Source organism: Terrapene carolina, unplaced genomic scaffold (genome assembly GCF_002925995.2).
Source record: "Terrapene carolina triunguis isolate 2854851 unplaced genomic scaffold, T_m_triunguis-2.0 Scaffold141, whole genome shotgun sequence".
NCBI lineage: Eukaryota > Metazoa > Chordata > Testudines > Emydidae > Terrapene > Terrapene triunguis.
The window spans coordinates 7,882,702-7,895,960 of NW_020664492.1; the positions used below are offsets into that span (position 1 = coordinate 7,882,702).

General features: G+C 39.8%; 1 protein-coding gene across 2 annotated transcripts in view; it reads left to right on the forward strand.

Moving 5' to 3' along the window:
* The window catches only part of LOC113406820 (sister chromatid cohesion protein PDS5 homolog B), a 216,416-nt gene that overhangs the window by 22,498 nt on the left and 180,659 nt on the right, over positions 1–13,259 (forward strand). For both annotated transcript variants that reach the window (XM_026653572.1, XM_026653573.1), the window contains exons 3-5: positions 1,826–1,912; positions 2,001–2,098; positions 3,508–3,634. In XM_026653572.1, the coding sequence (XP_026509357.1) occupies positions 1,826–1,912; positions 2,001–2,098; positions 3,508–3,634 (312 nt within the window). The remainder of the gene's footprint in view (positions 1–1,825; positions 1,913–2,000; positions 2,099–3,507; positions 3,635–13,259) is intronic.

A 13,259-nucleotide genomic window follows, 5' to 3' on the forward strand; every position in this document is an offset into this window, starting at 1 on the left:
TCATGCTTGGTGTAGAGAAAGTAAATAAGGATTTATTTACTCTTTTCCAGAACTAGGGGTCACCAAATGAAATTAATAGGCAGCACGTTTAAAACAGAAGGAAGTATTTCTTCACACAGTGCACAGTCAACTTGTGGAACCCTTTGCCAGAGAATGTTGTGAAGGCCAAGACTATAACAGGGTTCTAAAAAAAGCTAGATAAATTCATGGTGGACAGGTCCCTCAATGGCTATTAGCAAGGATGGTATCTCTAACTTCTATTTGCCAGAAGCTGGGAGTAGATGACAGGGCATGGATCACTTGTTCGTAACTTGTTCTGTTTATTCCCTCCGAAGCACCTGGCATTGGCCACTGCCAGAAGACAGGATACTGGGCTAGATGGGCCTTTGGTCTGACCCAGTATGGCCGTTCTTATGCTCTTATTCTACCAGAGCCTTGGCTTGTTCAATGAAAAGAATCCTAGAAGAGAATTGCAAGGTAGCAAACTGGCTATCCCTGGATTCTTTTTAGGCATTGAAGTCTGGAAATTGTTAAGTCTGTGGATGTTGCCTTCGTGTGGTGGGTGCGCATGCTTTTGAATTTTGAGTTGGTTGGGATAATTATCCTGTATGTATTGGTGATTTGAGTGCATACAAATAGTTTTAAAAGATAATGATGTTTGTCACTTACCAATCCAGAGAGTCTGTACATAATTTTTTCTGATTCTGTTGCTTAATGTTACCTATTTGAGTTTTCTGTTTCATAAGAGATGTTGCTATGGAAATTTCATTTGACAAACTGAAGCTTGAGAGAGGCATTCATAACCCTTTCTTGGTTGCTTTTTGTCTGTCAACAGAGGGCTCAATATCTAAGTTCCCTCTAACCTGCGTGGCCATGTAGCAGGCTATAAAGGGCTGTGCAGGCGCGCAGCCACAGGGGTCTGGGGAAATGAGAGGGGTAGGCGGGGAGGGGAGCAAGTTGGGGTGTGCAGGGCTGCCGCGGGGAGAGGCACCTATCCCCAGGTCTCAGGAGCTGCTGCCGGTGGGGAGAGGGCTGGGGGCAGTCCGCACCCCAAACTCCTCAGCCCTGACCCCACCCCAGAACCCTCACCCCCCAGCTGGAGCCCTCAGCCCTGCACCCCAACCCCCATACAAACACTCTGAATCCCTCAGCCCTGGCCCTATCCCAGAGCCCTGACCCTCCACACCTCAACCCTCCGCCCCAGCCCTGAACCTCCTCCCACACTCGGAACCCCCGCCACACGTCGCCTCCATATTGGTACACATAAAATTCATTCTGCACATGAATGTAAAACATTAGTGGGAACATTGCTCAATATGCTAGTCTTGAATGGTAACAGAGATGGACAAACACCGTGTACAGGTTAAAATTCTATTTAAAAAAAAAACAGGCTACCCCTGTCCCCAAAATCAAACAGATAAAACTGTTGCACTGTGAAATGAAAATCCAGCTCGCAAGAGGATGCGTAACATTTCCATTGACCCCATGGGTCATGTCCGCCAAGTGCAGAATGGAACTTTCTCTAGGCTTTCTTCTGTCAATCGAGCTGAATGTTTTCATGTGAAACTTAACCAACATTAACTCCTTCCTCACCTTGTTACCAAGGTGAAACTTTCTAAGGATTACTATCGCTCACATAATTCTTCATAGGTTTATTTGTCATCCTAGTTGCCTGGGTCAGTGAGGATTGGTTTCTCTGGCTTTTGTGGGAGTTCTGTAGTGAGGAATGTGATCAACAGTTCAAAATGAATATTTAGACAATTTAGTTAAATACAGTCATAAGTTATATGATGAAACAAATTACTATTATGTTTGTTTTTTCTAGGATATATTTATGTTTATAACAAGGCAACTGAAAGGATTAGAAGATACAAAAAGCCCACAGTTCAATAGATATTTTTATTTACTTGAGGTAAGCTAAAATTATTACTATTTATTATTACTACTTTTTCAAGTTCTTGTAATAACTACTGTACCCTTTTCTTTCCCCCCCAACATAGAATATTGCTTGGGTCAAATCTTATAATATATGCTTTGAGCTAGAAGACAGCAATGAAATTTTCACACAGTTGTACAGAACGCTGTTTTCCGTAATAAAGTAAGTATACTCTGATTGATGTAGTTTTAATTATACATTTCAGGAAAACTATTCTAATTTAAACATTGAATCTGTATATATTCTGCTTGCTCATTAAAGCTGTTAGTCTGGATATTATAGCAATCAAAGCTTAACATTTCTGTTTTAAGAATTCAGTTTATTATACTTATGCTGCTGCCTAGGATTAAAAAAGTATATGTTCTGCCTCGTTTTTCAGATAATACTTTGTGGGAGGATTCAGTTACCCACCTCCTCTTTCCAAAAATCTTGGTGATATCAGAATGTATTAGTGTTTGGAGAATAACTATTGAATATACAAAAGCTTTAAAAATTTAGTGGCATGTTTTAATTAGATATTATCTTAGGTCAGAAGTGTGGGAAATATTTCCAAGATAGTGTCTGTGAGCGTAGAAAATGAGAGCTCACTCTGGCTCTACTCTTTTGGGTTTTGTCTTGTATAATATCCTTAAAACAAATGAAACTGAAACAAACTTCCTAGCCCAAAATTTAGAAACCACTTCTTTAGGAAATGCTCCTTTAAAAAAAGGCACTGTTTTTGCGTTCACTGCCTATTTGTTTGTATTCATTTTACCTGTTGAAACTATTATCTCAAATAAAATTTTTTAAAAATGGTGTAGACAATAGATCAAATGCATTTAGTCCCTACTTTGGAAGTACATATTCTCATATTACATCTCCAGTAATGACTCAGACTTGGTCATTCTATGTTTTTCTGTTGTTCTGTATTTTAGTACCTTGCTTTTCTGGTCAGTGGTCACTTATGTAGACTTTTTTACTGTTAATAAGAATTTACTGTCTGCACTGAGTTGACAGTATTATTTATGCGTTTCATTTTCCCAAATTTGAGTTTTGTGGTTAGATACGATCTGTTAGTTTACATCAATAGTGTGAACACTAGTGTAAGTGAATCAAACACATTTTACCTGAACTTTCCCTTGCTTATTTTTGTCACCGGTACATGTGCATTGCTTAAAATTTTTGTTGATTTGTTCCATATTTTTTATAATATTTATTTAGAATTTCAAGCTGAACATTGAACTAATGACATCACAATTATGAGACTTTCATGTTGTAACACTGGGAGAACTTTTGTTATAAAGAAAGTTCATATTGTGAGGGTGGAGAGAATTTTTATCTCTGTGCAAATGTGCAATTTTTTCCTTGTATAGCGTAGTACATGGAGAGAGAATAGAGAATACAAGAAACATTATAATGAAAATTTGCATATAGAGCCTCGTAATTAGTTTGATTTCTCAGGATGAATTTATGCTTTCCTTTTTAAGAAAAAGTACTGTTTCTGGCTGTCTTGTGATTGATTAGAGGTAGTACTTTGTTGTAATATAGTACATATATTTATATATGCTAAGAAATTCTACCTTTAATTTCAGCAATGGTCATAATCAAAAAGTACACATGCACATGGTGGATTTGATGAGCTCTATCATTTGTGAAGGAGATACTGTGTCTCAGGAGCTTTTGGATACAGTTTTAGTTAATCTAGTGCCAGCACATAAGGTAAGCCTCAATAGCTGTTGAATTTTACGGCTTGGTCGTGTTGAAACTTGATCCAATTCACAGGGCAAATTGTGAGATGAATTAATCCACTAAATTTGCTTGGTCTAGCCTTCATGACTCAATTTTATGTAAAACTCAGGGACATTTCATTGCTTTCATTGGGTTGTCATGAAGTGAAAATGTTTTGTCTTAGTTTTTAACAGTAGCCTAATGTTGTAAATATTTTTCTTTGTAAACTTTATTTGCATTGTGACTTGTCTGAAAGTTAATTGTGAGTAACATCTTTATTTAAGTGGTATGTGGGTAGTAAGAGCCTTGCATAAATGTATTGTTTCCTTTGAAACCAAGGTTGTTACTGTTTAGTTTTATTTTTAATTATGTTTATGATTTTATAGTTGTACATGTGTGAACAGGCCCAAGTACCATACTTTTATAAATTGGGGGGAGGCAAAATTAATCAAATTCATGATTTTTGCCTTTGAATTAACAAGGGTCAGTGACTAAGTGCATCATAATGCATTCTCAACATTGTTTTTGACATTAATAAAAACGTTAGGAAAGTGGTGGAACATGAAGTACTAAAAGGATGGATGCTTTACTTTGATAGCTTACGTGCAATCATGCAGTTATTACTAGGCAAACTGAGAAATGACTGTTTTAGACTTTTATCTTTGGTATACATTATCCTTGAATTTTTAAAAAAAGGAGGAAAGCCTGATTTGTTCTGAGGTATAAACAAATGTGGGATATTATCTCGTGGAACTTGGGATACAAGATGTAACATAGATAAGATGATGCAAAGTTATATAAGTTACATGGAGATAACTGAATTTTGTAAGATAGTTTTGGAAATATTACTGCTTAAATTTTGGGCAGCTTTGGATGTACTCAGTGGAGAACAGAGTCTTTTGAAACTAAACTATATATTCAAGAAGAGGCCTCAGTGTTTTTTTAAATGTTATACTGCTACACACAGGCTACAGTAGATGGATATGTGAAACATTTTGATTGTCACTTCCGAGTGCTGCCTTGTGTGTGTGTGTGTGTGTGTGTGTGTGTGTGTGTATATATATATATTTTTTTTTTTTTTTGTAAAATGATTTTATATTTTTTTATGGTTAAATTGATCGCAACAATTTCAGAACAGTATGTAAGAGAGCATGGTTCACTGGAAGGAATGTAGTCAGACTTTTGAAGAGGTGCTCTTTGACAGAATAAAGCAAGGTAGTACAATGTTCTGTGTACATCTCACTTCTGTGTATTCAACATAGAAAATTAATTAATAGAGCAGAATTTCATTATCATCATCATGGCAAACCTCAAAGGGACATGGCCCCCTTGCAGACTGAGCGCTACCAGGATTAATGAGAAGCAAGAGTTTAAGCGGGTGAAAAGCTTCTGTTTTTTATTGACAATCTTACTATTCAAGGCATATAGAGAGTACCTAAATTGTTGTATCAGACTTTTTTGACTGAAAATATTCAAAGTGCATTCTTACACGCAGCTATATTGTATGTAATTTGAGAGATACCAGTACTTATCTGTGACAAAAAAATCAGCCCCAAAATTCAGATTCAGATTTATTAGAGGAGACCTCAGGGTATGAAAAATGTAAAAGCAATACTACAGACTCTGTTTCTTCAATTTGGAATTTCTCTTTTTTTGAACATCTGTCTTTTATTTGGTGTTTTTGTGCCACATTGATCTTTAGACTTTACAAATTATTCTCTATCATTTTGTGGAAAGTTGTTCCTGCATCTTTAGTGAGAGATGATTCAATATATGTTTCCATGAAAGTTCTAAACTTTTATTGAATAGAAGTACAGTAGTTTGACTCTTACTATAGAATAAAAGTTAAAATATTCAGGGAAGATTGGATGTAGTATTGAGCACTGTGCAGGCTGGTTTGAATAGTAGGATCTCAGATGGGCATTTTGAAAGTTTATAGTGGATAAAAACAAGGTATTGGCAGGAAAACCCCCGAATTGTGTAATGCTTCGATTCTGGCTTTTCTTCCTCTTCTTGCTAATAAAAGGTGGCCTTTTTAACTACACTAATGTTAATTATATACAGGGCTTCTGTGTTTTTGGGTTTATTAATTTGGTTTTTTGAAGTTAATTTTATCAAATTTTCAGTAGTAGGAATCCAAGAATTGGGTTTTTTTGGGGCTTTCTCTTTGTATTGTCAGTAATGAATAATGCATATAATATACATTACTCATTACAGGGAGTAATCACTTCGTATTGTTCCGAAGTGCGCTTTAATGTGGTTTATTTTTTTTTAACGTTTCAAGCAGCACTACATTAAATGCACTAATAAACATTTAATGCGCACCAGCAGGGTCTACCTGGAGCAAAAAATGCGCAACATGAGAGTACGCTTTAGAAATCACACGCCGTGAGTCCTCGTTACTACTCCATGTAGATGAGCCTTTAGATACAAGTAACCATTTCTGCTCTTTTTCTTATCTTTAGTGTATTAAACACTGATTTAATTTTTTTGTATTGTGGGTTTTTACTGGTTAAAAGCACAAATCAGAAGCCCTAAATACATGCTCGCTAATTGCTGCAATTATTTGCATAATTTGCTTAAGTATAATGTTCTGAGACTTGTATGTATGTGATCCAAGTCTGTTGTGATCTAAATCTGCTAAATACAGGTCTGTATTTTACATTTGGTTATTCAGCCAGTATTCTGAAATTTTTTGGTACAGATTTTAGGCTTCATAGTGAATACAAGTGATATATTTATATTTCAACACAAAAACTCAGGGTACGTCTACACTACTCGCTGGATCGGCGGGTAGCGATTGATCTATTGGGGATCGATTTATCGCGTCTAGTGAAGACGCGATAAATCAATCCCCGATCGCTCTGCTGTCGACTCCAGAACTGCACCACTGTGAGAGGCGGAAGCAGAGTCGATGGGGGAGCGGCAGCCTCGTTCCCGTGCCGCGAAGTAAGTGATTCTAAGTTGATCTAAGATGTCGACTTCAGCTACGCTATTCTCGTAGCTGAAATTGCGTATCTTAGATCGATTTTGCCCCCTCCCGCCAGTGTAGACCAGGTCTTAGTTACGGTGAAGCCTGAGATTGAAGGCGCAAATCAATGGTTTAAATGTATATTACTTTACAAAAAGGTTAGCTTTTTTTTTTTTTTAAAGCAAAATTCCTCAAATGATAGAAAACCAAGAAATGCAAACTTGAGGTCACATTATTCCAAAAAGCCCACCTCCCTGCATGAGAGGATAATGGTACCTAGCTCCCATATACCACTAGGAGAATTAGGCCTTGTCTACACTACAGGGTAGTTCGATGTAAGTTACGCAGCTTGTGTTACGTAACTTAAGTCGACGTAGTTTACATTGAATTACCGCAGTGTTTACACCGCGCTATGTCGTCAGGACACTCTCTCCCATCGACATAGCTTCTGCCTCTCAATGAGGTAGAGCTCTGAAGTCAAAAGGAGAGTGCTCTCCCATCAGCTTACTGCAGTGGTGTTGATTTAGTGGGTCTGGTGAAGATGCATTGATTGCAGCAGTGCTGATTTAGCCCGCAGTGATGACCGTCCCTTAGAAAGGGGCAGTTTGTGGCTCTTCAGGAACAGTGGGAGGAGCCAGAGGCTTAGTACTTGGGGCCAGGTTCAATGTAACTAGGCTATTGAGTACTCCGCAGTGTTTTCTTCCTCCTCATCTTTGAGTAAGAGGGGTGTTCTTCCCTGCCAAATCTGCTCAGAGTATTATATTTTTTGGGATGGAAACAAGGTGATCTTCCATGCCTCCCCCAAATTGCCCCTTCCTTCAGTATGGGATGGGGGAAATTGTGGAATGCTGCCATTCTCTTGTATTCTTGCTAAAGGTGTTGGAGGGGAAACAGGTGGTTTCTCTCATCTCTCTTCTCCCATCACTTGCAAGCAGGTCCCTGTAACATTGCATATACATTCTCCCCTGGTAAGTATGGTGAGAATATCTGCTCCTTACAATTCCCAGCTCTGTCTTCCTATTGGGAGGAAGTTAGCTCCTCACTGCTACAGATTCTTTACAGGGGTGCCCCCACCTTCTCATGTCTCTTAGGGCCTGCAGCAGTCCCTCATGTCTCTTGCCTCTGCTGATATAGGAGTCTACCTGGGCAGGGCTTTTGCCTGCCATCAGAAAGAAAAAAGGGTTAGTCATAGGCCACACAATATTAAAACAAAAAAAACCCCACAATCCTTTTCTCCTACATATGCACATAGCTTACACTCTTACCATTTCCTTTAAAGACTTAGAATTGGACATTTAATCAGCTTGACTGTACTTTTTTTTTTTTAACTGACCCTCTGAATAAAATCTATAATCACACTTTATATTTTTGTTTCGTTTTGTTTTTTATGTTGTTGTCTATCATCAGCTAGGAGGAACTACAAGTGGTGGGTGTTACTCAAGCTGGGCGGGGTGGAGCGCGCTGTAGAGTCAAATTTACAGGATAGTTATTTTAGAGGTGTGGGGGGGGGGCGTTAGTGATCTCTCTCCCCTCCCTATATATATATCTATAATCTCGCATAGCTTTCTGTCCTGCGTTTATTTGGGTGTATGAGACTAAAAGTTAACTTAAATAGTGCAGGAGTTGTCACAATTGTTCATAATAGAGAGTGCTTTTTTTATCCTTCCTATTCAAGATTGTACAGATCATCTCTCTTCCCACTGTTGCTGAACAACATTCCTGAGGGAACTACAGATGTTGGGAAAATTAACTGAAAGTTGAAATTTTCTGACAAAGCTTTTTTCCGTTGGAAAATACTGACTCCTCTGAATCAAACATTCTTCATAATATGTCGATTTTCAACAAAATTCTCATAGAAAACAGGCAGATTGATTGGGAAGCAAGAGCCTGGATGTCTTGGGAGACCAGGCTTCTAGGGTCCCAGGCTCCTGAGCAGTTTTCTGGGTGCCCACTTCCTGCCTGGCCAGCTTCCCAGGCTGTCCTCCTGGAGGCCTGGCAGCTGTTTTACAAAAAATTCAGAGACTTTCTGTTGCACAGCTTCTGTCACCATTCATTATAAATGGCCTACTGCCTCCAACTTGTGGAATTCAGAGGCAGTCCAATGTGGTTGCTTGAGGCTTCAGGCCTAATCTCTGCCCTCAGGTCAACCTACCAGATTTTCTGCCTCTAGCAGTGGAATAAGTTTGTGGTTCAGTTTCTTCCAGCCATTTTGTTTTAAAATCTTTTATTTAATAGTTTTTGTGCAGTTGTGACTTAGTCTTCTTCCTTCTCCCTCCGATTGGGTACATGGTGGCGTTCTGGTTTCTACCACCATCTGCTGCTGCCTATTGGAGTACTCTGTCCCCACTCAGCCATGGCAGAGCTTCCCTGCAAATACCTATCTAAATGTAAGCAGTGTTTCATATGTGAGGAAGTAGTTACAGTGTGTGAATTATGCCCTGCCTGTTCCCAGCCAGACAACTCTTGCACTGCCAGGGTATGGGGCTCAGAGTCAGGCTGACCTGTTCGGTCTTTCACCATGCCCTGAAGAGCCATGACTGCAACACAAAAGCCTTATCAGGAGCTTCTGAGCTTTTTTGGGGCGGGGGGGGGGGGAGTCTCAGGATGAGGAGGAAATTATCCTGCTGGCTCAGGGGTAAGTCCCACAACAGACCCAGGTTGGAGGTGGGGGGATGGGGTGAAAGTTTCCAAAAGGATCCAGTGACCCTCATATGCTTAAGTGGGTTGTCAACTGCTTGGGAAAAGAATCAGGGCTTCTATGCAACTCCCCTTCTTCCCACTGTGAATTAAGAGATTTTCATGACTGTCTCAGGGGTAAGTCTTGCAAACTCCAGATCACAAGAAAGCAAAAACAAGTGTGTCCTTTGCAAGTTAGGGATTAGTATTATTAATCAACAAGTAGGATGAAAATCAAAGGTTAAACCTCTTCTTCTCCTGAGGGAGTGTTTGCTGGGGGTTTTCTCCTGTATATTATGTCTTGCAGTCCTTTGTATCATGCTCACCATCCTTTCCCGACCCTGCAGCATGTCTGGGCATGTAGAGAATCTTCTCCCTCCTGTGCAGTCCTGCCTCAGGCTGCAGCCTAAAGGGAATTGTTCATGCCTGGCTTTCAACTCAAGGACACCCTCTCTGCAAGGGAAAGAGTGTCATGTTTGAGGCAAGAGTGGAATGGAGTTGACTTATCATCATCATCATCATCATCAGCCATAAACCCTTGCTCTGCTAGGGAAAGGGTCTTGCTCACCATCCCTTCCCTGTTCCACAGGCTCACTCCACATTAAAGCCATAGGAGCACTTCAGGCAGTCTGTGACCAGAACAGAGGCACATGAGGATTACACTCCCCACAAAGCTGTACAACCCTAGGATTATAGAGGGGTGAGAAATCTCTTCGTGTGTGCAATAAAATCCTGATTTACTAGTTAGAGCTCTGATTGCTCCTACAGTACTTACTTGGGTACCAAGCAGCCTGGGGTGCAGATAGAGGTGGCCTGTTAAGCTGTCTAAGGATATTTTAACAAGCTGTTTCCACAATCAAGATATGTGTACCAGGACCCCATCTCCGTTGTGTGGTCCCCATGCCAGGATGAATAGCATACTACCACTCCCATTTAAACAACTAGGGGAAGAAGTACCATACATGCATTACAAAAACAAACCACATACAGGACCTTTCCATGACAGGCTATCATAGATGAATGTAATTTGTTGGGGAAGAGTCAGTGTGGCTTTTGTAAAGGGAAATCACGCCTCACCAATCTACTAGAATTCTTTGAGGATGTCAACAAGCATATAGACAAGGGGATCGAGTAGATATAGTGTACTTAGATTTTTTCAGAAAGACTTTGACAAAGGCTCTTAAGCGCAAAGTAAGCTGTCATGGGATAAGGGGGAAGGTCCTCTCATGGATTGGTAACTGTTTAGAAGATAAGAAATAAAGGGTAGGCATAAATGGTCAGTTTTCAGAATGGAGAGAGATAAATAGTGGTATTCCCCAGGGGTCTGTACCAGGACCAGTCCTATTCAACATATTCATAAATGATCTGGAAAAAGGGGTGAACAGTGAGGTGGCAAAATTGCAGATGACACAAAACTACTCAAGATAGTTAAGTCCCAGGCAGACTGTGAAGAGCTACAAAAGGATCTCTCAAAACTGCTAGGCAACAAAATGGCAGATGAAATTCATGGTTGATAAATGCAAAGTAATGCACATTGGAAAACATAATCCCAACTATACATATAAAATGACAGGGTCTAAATTAGCTGTTACCACTCAAGAAGGAGGTCTTGGAGTCATAGTGGATAGTTCTCTGAAAACATCCACTCAATGTGCAGCAGCAGTCAAAAAAGCGAACAGCATGCTGGGAATCATTAAGAAAGGGATAGAAAATAAGACAGAAAATATTATATTGCCGCTATATAAATTCATGGTATGCTCATCTTTTGAATACTGTGTTCAGATGTGGTCGCCCATCTCAAAAAAGATATATTGGAACTGGAAAAGGTTCAGAAATGGGCAACAAAAATTATTAGGGCTTCTGTATGAGGAGAGAGTAATAAGACTGGGACTTTTCAGCTTGGAAAAGAGACAACTAAGGGGGGATATGATAGAGGTCTATAAAATCATGACTGGTATGGAGAAAGTAAATAAGGAAGTGTTATTTACTTATTCTCTTAACACAAGAACTAGGGATCACCAAATGAAATTAATAGGCAGCTGGTTTAAAACAAAGGGAAGTATTTTTTCACACAAACACAGTCAACCCGTGAAACTCCTTGCCAGAGGATGTTGTGAAGGCCAAGACTATAACTGGGTTCAAAAAGAACTAGATAAATTCATGGAGGATAGGTCCATCAATGGCTATTAGCCAGGATAGGCAGGGATGGTGTCCCTAGCCTCTATTTGCCATAAGCTGAGAATAGGCAACAGGCGATCGATCACTTGATGATTACCTGTTCTGTTCATTCCCTCTGGGGCGCCTGGCATTGGCCACTGTTGGAAGACAGGATACAGGCTAGACGGACCTTTGGTGTGACCCACTATAGCCATTCTTATGTTCCTATGTTCTTATCAGTGGCTTGCAAGGAACTCATTAATATTATCGTCCCTTTCAAGTATTATTAGATGCATGGTTTGCTGTTGATGTGGCTTTTGAGGGTATCATAATATCCAAATGAGGATATCTGATTAAATGAAATGTTAAACTAAAATGTTTTTACAAAAACACAAATTTAATAAATTTTGGGAGCTTAATGTTGATGCAGCAATAGCTCCATCAGTGAAAGACAATCCTCATCAGAAGGGGACTTCCTTCCAAAAGACCCCACAGACCCTCTGAATGGTGACACACTGCATAGCAATTTCAGAGCCTTAGCGATAGCCATTCAGACCAAAATCTTTTCATACATTTAGTAAGGAAAGTCTACTTTGTGGCAAACAAGTGGCTTATCTAGAATAGTGTTTCTCAACCTTGTTGATGTTAGAAACCAGCTTGCTGCCTTTCTAAACTGTGTCAAGGAGTGATGCCAGTCCACAGACTGGTTGTTGAGAAACACTGATCTAGATGTTTGATCCTTGCTTGGAGAGAGATGTCCTGGGTTCTATCTTAGTCAAACCCTTGATGTGATTTATGATGAACAGTGGGTATCTTGGTGGCTACAAGAAAGCCAGGTTATACTCATGAATAGCCATTAATCATCCTAAACAGATACCGTATGCATCCAAACTTACAGGTAAGGAGCTATTGGGGGGAACAATGAAATTAGTAGCTAAGATTGAAGAGAGGCCTCAACTCTCACTATCAAAGACAGCATAGCGATCTGTTGGTTGCTACCACATCAAGGGTATCTAAAAAGGGACAGTTACCCTGGCAGAAAGAAAAATCTGTAGCTGAAACTTCCACGGAAACCTACATAAATTTTCCTCCAAACTAACAAAATCCTCAACATGACAAAGACAAAAGAGCATTTGCGTAGGAGAGCTCACAATTCCTGTCCAAGACTCTCCCTTTCTGATTCACCCCCTACACCCAGAGTCGTAGGTGACTGGTGCCAATCACAGCAAGGCACAGGTTGCATGTTATGCACCCTATACCCATTCATAGGCAGCGTGCTAATCAGTACCCTGTCCATTGAAGAAGACCCATTCATAAATGGACAACAGCTAGAAAGGATTCAGAGCCACCAAGTCTTCAAAATAAAGAACATCTTTTGATCTCAATGCAGAGAATTGCTCACCCAGAAGTTAAAACAGACATGGCTATTGCCCTAATGGTAAGATTTGCAGAGATCCAAACTTCATTGCATCAATTTTTTTTCCTGAGGGATAGTCAGTTATCTCCAATGGCTAGGATTGCTCGTGCCATGCATTAGCTTCATCCCTTGAGTGGGTTTCTCAATGCACCTGCAGAAATTCCTTGTCAGGACCTAGAACCAGGCATTTGATGTAGTGCAATATTAGGTGTTGTTTTCAGATCACATCCAAATGCCCCTTAGTGGGCAGATAAATATGAACAAGAAGCCGAAAGTCAACCCAACTTTCATTCTAGACCCTTGCTTACTCTTTATGGAGGGTTGATTTCCGAAATCTCATAAAATGCATTCTTTTAGTTCATTTTGACATCTCTATTAGGGGGGCGGTGTTTTTT